Below are 12,143 nucleotides of genomic sequence, written 5' to 3'. Positions count from 1 at the left end.
TTGCTCATTGGAGAATAAGAAAGACCTGAAATGTTATCCCTTTTCTGTTTTTCTTGCCACCCTTTGCATCTCTTGATTTTAAGTTTTAGAGCCACTTCTAGAAGTCACATGTCATTCTTTAGTGTGTTTTACTGAGTTTCTGACAATTTTAAATGTTGAAATTTAGTAACTAGGAGAGAAAGGAACAGTTTTCCTAAAATAAATTAATTTCTTTTTCTTTTATTTTGGTACTAGGGATGGAGCCTAAGGGGAACTTTACCACTGAGCTTCATTCCTAGTCCTTTTTATTTTTTATTATGAGACAGGATCTCACTTAGTTGCTGAGCGTTCTGCTAAGTTGCTGAGGCCAGCCTTGAACTTGCGATCCTCTGCCTCAGCCTCCTGACTGCTGGGATTATAGGTGTCACCATTGTACTCAGCTTAAAATGTTTATTTCTTATTACCTGTTTTTGATTCAGAAGTTAGCTGAGAAAAATAGTTTTTGCAAGTTGAAGAATGCTAATATATTATTCAAAGAGTAAATGTAACACATGGGCATCAGATGGTCAGAATATGCCAAAAGAAACATTACCATTGCAGTGCAAGGTACCAGCTCATTGGCAAACACAAGAAGCCCAACATGAATGTCCATTGTGGGGAGTAGTAGTCCATCAGTTGTCCAGGTGTAACAGAGAGAAGTTATTTGCTGCCAGAATATAGAAGAAGATGGTAACTAGTAGAAAATTGGAACTTGTTATGAATTGACTCTTTTTATTTTGAAATACTTTATTTTCTCTTTGACATTTAAATGGTAAAATATATGACTAAAAGTTGACTGTTTTGGAGAATTTGCTATAAAGCAGTTTGCTTACTATTTAATTGGTGTTTGAAGTGAAGATATATAGGGAAAAGGCTAGATTTTGCAAATTGATAGTATTAATATAATTTTCAAATATTGTGGTCCCACAAATTGACTATTGCTTGGTCTACATTACTTCCTTACCCTTGCAAGCCATCATTAGTTTTCTTCATTATATCATTCAATAAAGCAGTATTATTCATTAGAACTTTTTATGATAATGGAAATGTTCAACCCTGCACCATGCTATCTGGTAGCCACTAGGCCCTAGGGCTCTTAAGTATTTGAACTGTAACTCATGCAACCAGAGAACTGAATTTTAAATTTTATTTAACTGAATTTAAATAGCCACATTGGTTAATCACTACTGTTGTAGATAGCATAGCTATAGAAAGTTGAAAGTTGACTCTGTATTACATTGTATTCTTAGTTCCACAGTTTTAATTTTTTCATTAAGTTTACTTCCCCAGAATATCCTTGAATCTGTCCTGTTTACCTTTTTGCCCTAAATATACATTGCTTTTATGAAAACAATGGTAGAATTATAGGACTGATGAAATAAAATGTAAGTTCTTCAGCATTCATAAGAAGAATTTGAGAGCTTTCAACACCTACACAGAATAATAGCCAACATATCTATTCAAATAAGTTAGGTTAAAAATACTTATGTCTTGGTTTAATATTTTACCTGATTTAAGAAGTCCAATGTGATGCTTTACCCTTTATTTATGACTGTAAGAAACAAGTTAACAGAGGTATACAGAAAAGGGATGAAACATCTTTTTTGAAATTTCTAAACATGACCAAAATCTTGAGTATCACCAGTATACGTGTTAAAGCATGATTTTGTTGTCATGATTTTTGTTTTGTCTCATTACTTAATTGATCACAACCTTCATAAAATCAATAATAGCTTTTTTTTTAAAAAAAAAAAAAAACATTGTTGAGATCAGTTATTCATTCATTTAAATTGCCATCACCTTGTTCATGTGTGGAAGCATGCAATTGTGAATTTCCATTTGTTAAAACTTGACCACTGCACTATACCTCTTCCAGAGTTGTTCAGTTTGTATTTTAACTAAATGAAAATTTCATTGGCATGTGTTTTAAAAACAGCTTTGCTGCTTATTTCATTATATGCCTGCTGTGGTGTGAAACATCCTGGACTGTATTGCATGTTTTTAGAATTATTACAAGAATATATATTTGGGTGGAAATTTCAAATTTTTATGAGATATAAAATGCATATGTTTTCATATGCATTAAAGTAAAAATATCTTTAGAGATATTAAAATATTCTGCATGTTTGTCATGTAATTAGCTTTTGGGACCTAATGCCATTTTAGCATGTTATAAAGTCACTTCAAATAAGTATTATTGTGGGCTGATTGTTATATTTTACATATAGTGATATCATGCCAGGCATCAAGAGAGTAAGCATAGTCATGTGCAAAGGCAATATTAATATAGACATTAAATATGATAGACTGAGTTTAACCATTCATTTTTGGTTCTGTATATGTTGTAGTATGTAAGGAGGTATAAATTAAGAAGCTTGTGTTTATATTGAGTTATTTTGTGGGGAATCAAGCTTACATACTTTAAGAATAGGTTCTTAAATGAGAGGAAGAAATGTGGTGTGCATGCACCTATGTTCAATGGACAACTGAATTCCTGTAAACTACTTGTGGGTAAGGACTGTCATGCCTTGGTTTCTTGATTTTTTTAAAAATCAGGATGATAATACTGAACAAAAAATGGTGTTTTATATTATAAAACTATTTGTAATATAATTGTATTATATTTATAACCAATAAGTAATCTTAATGATTCTTTGTTGCAGGTCATAAGAAGATAATAAATGGTTAGTCACTCTTAACGTTACAAAATTCTAGGTGTATGAGTGAGTTTTTCACTCTTCTATAGATTGCACCTTAACTAATGATCTTGCCTTCTGAATTTTTCTAGATAAAACAATACTACAGTGGGAAACCTTCTATTGTAGTAGTTCTTAAATTTTTTGTGATCATATATTCCTTTGAGAATATGATAAAAATTATAGATTGTTGAATCATATATATATAAATAGATGGATGGAAGATTTTACATAGAGTTATCAAGTAGTTCATGGATCTGCCTGGAGACTATTCACAGACCTTGGCTTAAAGACCTCTTCTCTTTTTTGCATCCACGCATTTCCTCCCAGTCAGCTAAGACTGTGTTCATTTAAATGCCTTTGGATATGGTACATAAAATAACTATAAATGTTAATTATGTAATTTTAAAAGATCCTGATTCCATGTAGTATTGTATTATATGTTTTATCTTTGTCTGTATTTTCTTTAATATGGGTTTTATATGGGATTTACTCTACAGTATTTTCCTTTTCTATTTGATGTGATAACTATTTAATAAGTTGAGTTTGTCTTTTGCATACCAAAGAAAAAATAGTTTTTAGAAAAGAATGCAAATCAACTCAAATGGAACCACTGTGGGTATTATGCTTTTGGACTAGATTTGTAGATACAGTTTTCTAAAACATGCTCCTCTTTTCTTCATTTTAATCATTTTCCTACTTGATGTAACTAAACAAGGACTTAATAATTACACAGGCTGGAAGCGCAATTCATTGACACCTAGGACAACTACTTTCCCTTGCCCTGGCTGTGAACATAATGTGGATCTTGGAGAACGAGGAATCAATGGTCTGTTTCGAAATTTCACTTTGGAAACTATTGTTGAGAGATACCGGCAGGCAGCTAGGGCAGCTACAGCCATTATGTGTGACCTTTGTAAACCACCACCTCAAGAATCCACAAAAAGTTGCATGGACTGTAGTGCAAGCTACTGCAATGAATGCTTCAAAATTTATCATCCTTGGGGAACGGTAAAAGCTCAGCATGAGTATGTGGGCCCCACCACTAACTTTAGACCCAAGGTAAGTTAGAATGTAATACTTAATGTTACAAAAGAGGTTATTGTGAGTCTAGAACTTGACAGAAAGAAAATTACATTAAAAGTTGGAGTAATACAAGAATCTAAGACCTAGTCGTTTTATTTGCAGAGTATGGGGCTAAAAATCCCTAGCTCAGAAGGCAGAACTTGGGTTTCATTCTATTATAATCCAGTGTAATCCTATACCATAAGTCTTCATACTAATAAGTCTGAGTAATAGGAGAAAGAGTATCTCTGTGATTAGAAATTTTTTTTGTTTTAATGGTTTTTTAGTTGTTGATGGACCTTTATTATTTTATTTACTTATATGTGGTGCTGAGGATTGAACCCAGTGCCTCACACGTGATAGGCACGTGCTCTACCACTGAGCTATATAACCCCAGCCCATGTGATTGGAATGTTTTAAGAAACTTTATGCTTTAGTGTGATAAACTCATAATTGCCTGCAAGATTTGCTTGGGAAACACATTTTTCTGATGGTTTTAGCTAACTTAAATTGTACTATGAATAAATAAAGGACAATTGCAACTTTGGGTATTCTTAATATTCTGAAGCTCATGATATAATGTTTTTATAATATCTCAGGTAGAATATTCAATTTTTAAGAATTCTGGGCAATTTGTTTAATAATGCTCACAAGAACCTTGTGTATTGTCATTTGCCCTGCTATATGACTAAAAAGCAGAATGATTTTTGGTTATCTTCACTTTCAGATTTATATGGATTTTTAAAAATTATAATTAATTCTTTTAAAGTTTTTATTTCTTACAACTTAGTAACTTGTAAGAATCTGAAAGTATAATTTCATTCTTAAGTGTAAGGCCTTTAATTTATATTAAAAGAGGAAAAATATCCAAAGTTATCTTGAAACTATGAACTGTTTCTTAAATAATGTAGGACTGGTAGAGTAAAGCAAAAACAATCTACACTCGAATTTTGAATGACTCTTCTCAAACTATCTCAGTCTGGCAATAAATTTATCAAATAGCTATTTATGTTCATCTCATTTTAAATGCTCAAGGTCATTGATTCTTAAAAATTTATGACTTCAATCTGGTGTTTTAATGTTTCTTTTAAAAGATTAATTGAATCAGTTAATACTATTCTATCATGAAAAGACCTATGATTATTCAATGAATTATATTAGGCTTGAGTTTTTATGAATTGATTTCATGAAGTTTTGAGCATAAATTATTCTTATACTTCTATTTACAAAAATACTGAAATGTTGATAAGAAAGAACCAGAGAAATATAAATAAGGTTATATTGAAAAAGTATTTTTTCCCATTGTAAGTGTATTATTTAACATAGTATAATTCTAAAAGGGATCCCTTGTGCTATAGAGTATTCGCATTTAACTTTCAGGTTTTTTTTTTTTTTGATAATTTCTTGTAGAAAGCCAAACTTTGTATTTTACTTTACATGTAATGATTTTGAGACTATAGGAATTTGGACATTCTGAAAAGCTTGAGATATTTTCTACTGCTTTTCTCCTGAACTTATATTGGTTATAGGATTTTTCATCTTGTACTATTTTTCTTAAATACTTATAAGTTATCAGACAAATTTTAGTTGGCTAAAATCCAGTCTCTTGGAATCATAAAACAACTTTTTAATTTCATTAACATACTAAAAAATTCTCTTGTTTGAAATGAAAACAATTATTTTACACAAAATTTCAAATGTATCTACAATGATAATTTACAGAGTAAATAAAAATGTAGAACTGTGTAGAAAACCACAGTTAGTCAGTGTGGTTGTAATTAATTTATAAAAGCTAACACATTGGAAGCTTACATCATAATGTGTTCCAAGATTCTCTTAGCAACAGACTTCTTGAAGGGGTGGTCAAGACTGTAGATTCTCATAAGTTGTTCTGGTATCTTACAGAAATATCCATCAAGATCATTAAGAATTACCTGGTCTGTGTGGTCAGAGGGCCTTTCTAGATTGGTTAATCTTTCTACTTGAGTCTGCTAGGAATGAAACTTTCACTTTCTTATCACCACATTTAGGAGAAAAAAAATCTATACATTAAAACTGAAAAATGGTAATTCTAATTCAGAAAATTTTTATTTTTTAATATTTTTTATTCATTTAAGTGACTCTTTACTGAATTTATAATGAAAATGTTTGTATTTGGGGCTTCATCAGATGACTTGAAACCTAGATGCTTAATCATGCTTTTATTCCTTACTCAATAGATTTTAATGTGCCCAGAACATGAAACGGAGAGAATAAACATGTACTGTGAATTATGTAGGAGGCCAGTTTGTCATCTTTGTAAGTTGGGTGGTAATCATTCCAACCACCGTGTAACCACCATGAGCAGTGCCTACAAAACCTTAAAGGTAGGACTTGTTTATTGTTTTGGAATTTTGATTCTTTGTAACTTTACTTTATGTCTTTAAGTTTTTATTTATGAAATCATAGCTTGAAAGTGATCCATTTTACAGAAATGAGTTAACAATGTAAAGTGTTACTTAATAATCTATCGACTGACAGTGTTTCTGAGGGACTTTGTGCAATACAAGTTAAAGCCTACATGCTGGTTTTGAACTCTGAGGGAGATGGGAGGATGCAGGACACTGTTATGATCCCCAAATGAACCCAAAGCCTGTGATGCCAAGTGTGTACATGGGAATGACACACCCTGAAGGACTGTATCTATTATAAGAAACTTGCTTCTTATTTCTTTTTTTTTTTGGTGGTGCTGGGAATTGAACCCAGGGCCTTGCTCTACCAACTGAGCTATATCCCCAGCCCCAGAGTCTTATTTCTTACCCTTAGAATTTGTCATAAATTTTGGTTTATTCCATTTGGGATCCTTACTAGCTAAGATTAAATTACTTCCTATTAACTTTATACATGACCCTTATAAAACTTGAAAAGTTTGATCAGTGGCAAAGTAGACAGTGGTGTAATCGTACTTTTTAAATTCTTTTTTCCTTTAAGCATTATATTAAAGAGGAATTAATTCATCTATGAACTTACCACCTATTTTAATTATTTCCTTTTGGTCTTTAACAATATGTATTTTTTTTAATCTATATCTAATTGCATATATATACTGTTTTATATTTTGTATTTTATATCTGTGTCATGCTCAGTATTCCCTCTGTTGTCTTTGAACATGTGGAAAACAGGTAAACTTTTATTCTTTTTGTTTACTAATTCTTTCACTTCCATTATGACTAGGCTAATTTTGATTTTTCTCATTATACTTCATATTTCCCTTTGCTTGCCTAGTAATTTTTGATTTGCTGCCAGGTATTGTAAATCTTACCTTGATGTTGGATCTTTTTGTACTCCTAAAATAGTCCTTGTGTGTGTGTGGCAGGGAGGGGTGCTGGGGGTGGCCTTGTACATTATAGGCAAGTGCTTGACCACTGAGCTAACGTCCCCAGCCTCATATATTCTTGAATTTTCACTAGGTATGTGATTAAGTTACTTAGAAACTATTTGGGGTCTTGCTTTTAAACTTTGTTAGGCAGGACAGAATGGAATTTAGTTCTAGGGCTAATTTTACTTGATTATGGAGGTAAGAGACTTTGGTTACCATTTCTGATGTCCTATAATTTTGAAGGTTTTTAATTGTAATTTTTTTGTCTGGCTGGTAGGGAATAGGCACTACTCCCAGCCTTGTGTGAGTTCCTGGAATTGTTCCCTGTCTGATCCTTTTGGGTCATATTTTCCCTGTCCCCTGGCAGTATCCTCAAACATTCAAGTTGATTGTACTCTGCTTTGTACATCTCTTTACAGTTCTCTCTTTTTCAGTGTTAAGCCTTATGGACATGGGCTTCCTATACTCCCAGCATCATCTATACTCATGGGAGACCTTGGTCACCATTTGAGTTCTTCTCTGTACTGGGCCTTCTTAGAAACATCCAGAAAGTAAGCTAGGGCAATCACAGGCTCGTCTTTTTGCCCATCTTTCAAGAAAAGGTCTTTTGTTTCTTGATACCAGTGCTTGAGTTTTATATTTTGTTGGGTTCTTTCAAGTGGGAGAGTAAATCCATTTTTTTTTTTGTCACTTGGATGCCTCCATAGTCTGCACCACTTATCACTATTTGTAATTAGATTTTAACACCCTTTTAAAGGTTTCAGTTTTCTTATTGGTTTAACCTTACACAAACTGTTCAAATTTTTTTCTATCACCTGGAATCAGTCTTCAACAATAGTGTACACTTAAGATACTGTGTAGAGCAAACTGTGTTTCTCCTTGTTCTCTGGGCAGGAGTGTTTTCATAACTTTTCACACAGCTTAAGATTAAAGAACATAGAGGCCCATTTCAGTTTTCTCATTACAGAGAGTTGATTGGCTCATCTTTATTATCTTCTCTGCAGCTGTATCTGCAGTAGGTAATGGACATTTTACTGAAGATTGTTTCCTGAGGAATTTTGGCTAGTTTTGTTTCCCATTGATTATTTCCTTACATTTCTAAGGAGGAGTTTAAGAATCTTTTTCCTGTACCTACCCTTTCTTCTGGTTTTGATTTTAGATAAGTTATTAACAGTGAGGACCTAGAAAAGTAAAAAATGTAAACATTCCTACAAATAGTCCTCATTGAATCAGAAAGTAAATAATACAGCATTTGTTTTTTAGGGTATGTGAGATATTATTTATACTATTTTTGTGAAATTTGTGTTTAATAGTATTGTCATGTTTTCTGAAATAGCTTTGGTACTTGACTAAAATGTATCATTATATACTCTTTCTTCCCAACATTTTGTTTTGAACCTTTTCAGAGGTAGAGCAAAGCCATCATCTTTAAAATTGTAGAGCTGAGAGCAGGGACCATCCTAGTTATGTATCATTTCTACATAAAAGATATTCATTGTGAGTATTGAATGACTTTGCCTTCCTCTCTTCCTTCTTTGTTTATTGTCTCTAATGTTTCTATAATATCTTTGATTAAGGATGTGATTCAAAGAGGAAAACAGTGGTTCTCAAACTTTTGGGGTGTTAGCCTCACCTGGGGCACCTGGTACAACTACAGAGGCCGACTCTGTCCTCTTCAAGGGACTTAGGCCTCTGTGTTCTTTAATTGTTCAGGAGAATCAGGTTTGAACCACTGTTGAGAGGAAAGCTTCTGAGAAATTGTGAGTCCTGGTGAAGTTAGCCCCTGACCAGTTCCTGGAGAACTGGAGTACTGAGTTATTTAAAACTACTTCTGCCATCGGGTAAAATTTCTTCAGGTAGGAGCCTTGACGATTTTCATTTTATCTTTATTGTCAATGTCTGATTCTATTTTTGGAGGCCTATGAATAAATGACATACTGATTCTTGGTTAAAACGGACTTTGTTTAGATGCAGTCTGCCTGAGGGCATTAGGAAGAGTGAGGCTATCTCAGACAAAGGGAGGATATAGTTGGCAGTGGACTTTTTCTAAGCCTTAAAACTCAATGAGAGTGAATGATGGTGCTCTTAGACTGTTTTGGATTTTGTCATCTATTCTTGTCTGGTCCTTACCTCTTTGGAAGAATCAACATTTCTTAGCCTGATTGACTTATCTTAGCCTTTTTGTAATTTAGGTTGTCTTAGAACTAAGCCTCCCTTCGATTTACCTGACCAAATTTAGCTCTTTGCTCTTTGTAGTTAAAAAAAAAAAAAAAAAATGAGTACCATCACCAGTACCTAGTACTTCTGGTCCCAGCCTGGGCCCAACAGGGACAGTATTAGAAGAACTGATACTGAACTTGAAGTTTGGTGCTGGAGAAATACCCCTCAGCCCATGAAATAGTGATCGGTGTCCTGAGCAGTGAGGGACTTTCTAATGCGGTTATTGACTGTAAGATGTTTGTACTTTATGAGCTTTTCTTTCCGCATCTGTAAAATTTTGGGTTAAAACACAAGATTTTATGTCTTATCTTCAATCCTATAGATTTCTGGTCCCATTCTGTCTTTAATGGCCAGAAATCTTGTTCCTTTGCCTAACAGATCCTTCCTCTCTCCAGTGAGCCATCAAGGATACTCCTTGTGTCTAATTCCTCTGAAATAGCAATGGGGCCTGCAGAACTTGTCACTTTTAGTTTTGCACACATTTTCTTTCCTTGGTCTAAATTAAAAAAAAAAAAAAAAAAGAGGAAGATGATAGGGGTAGAAGACTCACTTCTTCAATTGCTAAAAGTGGTCTCTGTCCCTCTTCCTTTCTTGCCCACTCTTTCCATTTCAGATCGTCAGCAGTGATTGAAACACTGAATTGCTCAGATCCTGTCAGGGCCGCAGCTTGTGAGATGTTTCCTGGTTGTACTTATTGTTATTTAGACTCCGAAAATATTTGTCCAACTTTTTATGCTCTGGTGCTTTCAGGGCTTTGTTTTTTTAGATATACTTTAGATATAATGCATAGTATCCATTTCTAGGCTAGACTAGGAATTGCACCAAAACCCATGATGTTCTTTCTTTGGAAAATGATAGACTCCCTTATAACCAATTATTCAGTAAACTTTGGGAATTGACTATTTTAAAAATAGATCTGTATTTTCATTATTGTATAATTATTTAATGAATATATAAGCTGAGTTAGGCTCGGAAGATTATTTTGAATTGCTGTTTGTTGCTTTTTCCATTATGCATGGGTGGGTGTGAGTAAGTTATAAAATCTTATGGAAGACAAGACTGAATTTCTGCCCTTCCATTTACTTAGAGGCCCTAGGAGGAAGAGTTCTGGAATTGCTAATGAAACAATAAAAATGTACTATTGTACTATATTTAGAATTTTTGACTGCACATCACTACCTTATTTTTTCCAACTTGATTTTCTTTTTTTGAGTGGTACTAGGGATACTCTGCTATTTTGCTACATCCCTAGCCCTTTTTGAGACAAGGTCCTGCTACATTGTCTGGCTGGACTTGAACTTGTGATCTTTCTGCCTCAGCCTACTAAGCAGTTGAGGTTAGAGGTATGCGCCACTGTGTCTGCTTCCAACCTGATTTTAATCTTCCCTATATCACTGGGACCTCTCTGCTTAAAGGCCAGTAACTATTTACCCTGGTTTCATAAGGATTGCCACCAGATGGTTGATTTTACCATCTGTTCATCATAGAGGATGAGTACTGTATAATTAAAAAAATTCTGCAAGGCCTTTGTTAAGCTTGCTTTTGGACATTTATGTTATGAATATGTTTCAACAGGAAAAGCTTTCAAAGGATATTGATTACCTTATTGGTAAGGAGGGTCAAGTGAAGAGTCAGATTTCTGAACTGAACTTGTTAATGAAAGAGACAGAGGTAAGTGACAGACTGGTTTACGTATTTTTCATTTATTCATCTAGACATTCATTTATTTGTTCATAAATTCCTGAGAGTGTTATGTGAACTGGGAACACAAAGTTGTGTTAGGTCTCACTTCTACTTCTCTGGGACTAGCAAAACAAATGTAAAAAATACATTATAATGTTATATAATAAGTGCTGTGATAGTGATTAAGTGATAATGGAACAGAGGAAAGAGTAGCTATGGGACACATAACAGTATCAAAAAGTAGTAATAATGGAAACTATAGCTTTTACAATTATATTTTAATAAATTAATAGATTGCCTTTGAAAGATATATACATTGCATAGTTACATACACTACATTGCATGGATAGGATCATATATTTAAAATTGCAGGTGTTCCTGAGTACATGCTCTGCATTTGTTTATGGAAAGATAGTATTAGGGTGTTTGTGACTACATTGTTTGCGATAGCCACAAAGTGGAAACTGCCCAAATGCTTATCGGTAGTGAAATACAAATAACAATATGAGTGAAGGATGTGTAACTGCACACAACAGTGTAGAGCAATCTAGCAATAATATTGAAAGGAAGATGCCTGATACAAAGGAGTACATACTCTGATGACATTTATAAAAAGTACCCCAGTGGTGAGACCAGATCACGAGTTTAAAATTCAGGGTAGTCATCATTGATAGGGGAGAATTAGTGCCTGTGGAGGTTTTAAGGGTGACTTCTAGGATGCTAGTGATGTTCTTTAATGTGAATGCTCTGCTGGATGCTGGTTGCATTCATCTACCTTTATACTTCTATGTACAACCTGTCTTAGGTTTCATTAAAAAATTTTTAAAAAGTAATAGTGAATTTAAAATATAGTTGAGAATAGGACTACGTTATTTTAAAATTCCAAATATTCTTCACTGGCTTTGATGTATACTTATTTCTCTTCTCTATTTGAAGTAAAGCTGAGAACCACTACTCCTAATGTCTTTAAAAGTTATAATTAAAAATATCCTGGCTAGTATGACACTGTTACTTCTCACAATTTTTTTTTTTTTTTTAATCTTTGGTCATTTTGCCCCATAGATTCTTTCAGTCATGCTGCCCTTTGCTTCAAAGTAAAGGGA

The 12,143-nt window shown here is 33.5% G+C and overlaps 1 protein-coding gene across 1 annotated transcript in view; it reads left to right on the top strand.

Annotated features, from left to right (window-relative positions):
• Positions 1-12,143, top strand: part of LOC306663535 (E3 ubiquitin-protein ligase TRIM36-like) — a 42,576-nt gene that overhangs the window by 17,120 nt on the left and 13,313 nt on the right. The window contains 3 exon segments of the mRNA XM_079143887.1: positions 3,451-3,776; positions 5,999-6,145; positions 10,933-11,028. Of these exon segments, the coding sequence (XP_079000013.1) occupies positions 3,451-3,776; positions 5,999-6,145; positions 10,933-11,028 (569 nt within the window).

The sequence above is a fragment of the Sciurus vulgaris genome, assembly GCF_902686455.1.
Source record: "Sciurus vulgaris genome assembly, chromosome: 6".
Lineage (NCBI taxonomy): Eukaryota > Metazoa > Chordata > Mammalia > Rodentia > Sciuridae > Sciurus > Sciurus vulgaris.
The sequence above is the reverse complement of the archived record's forward strand: the minus strand, read 5'-3'. Positions and strand labels throughout refer to the sequence as shown.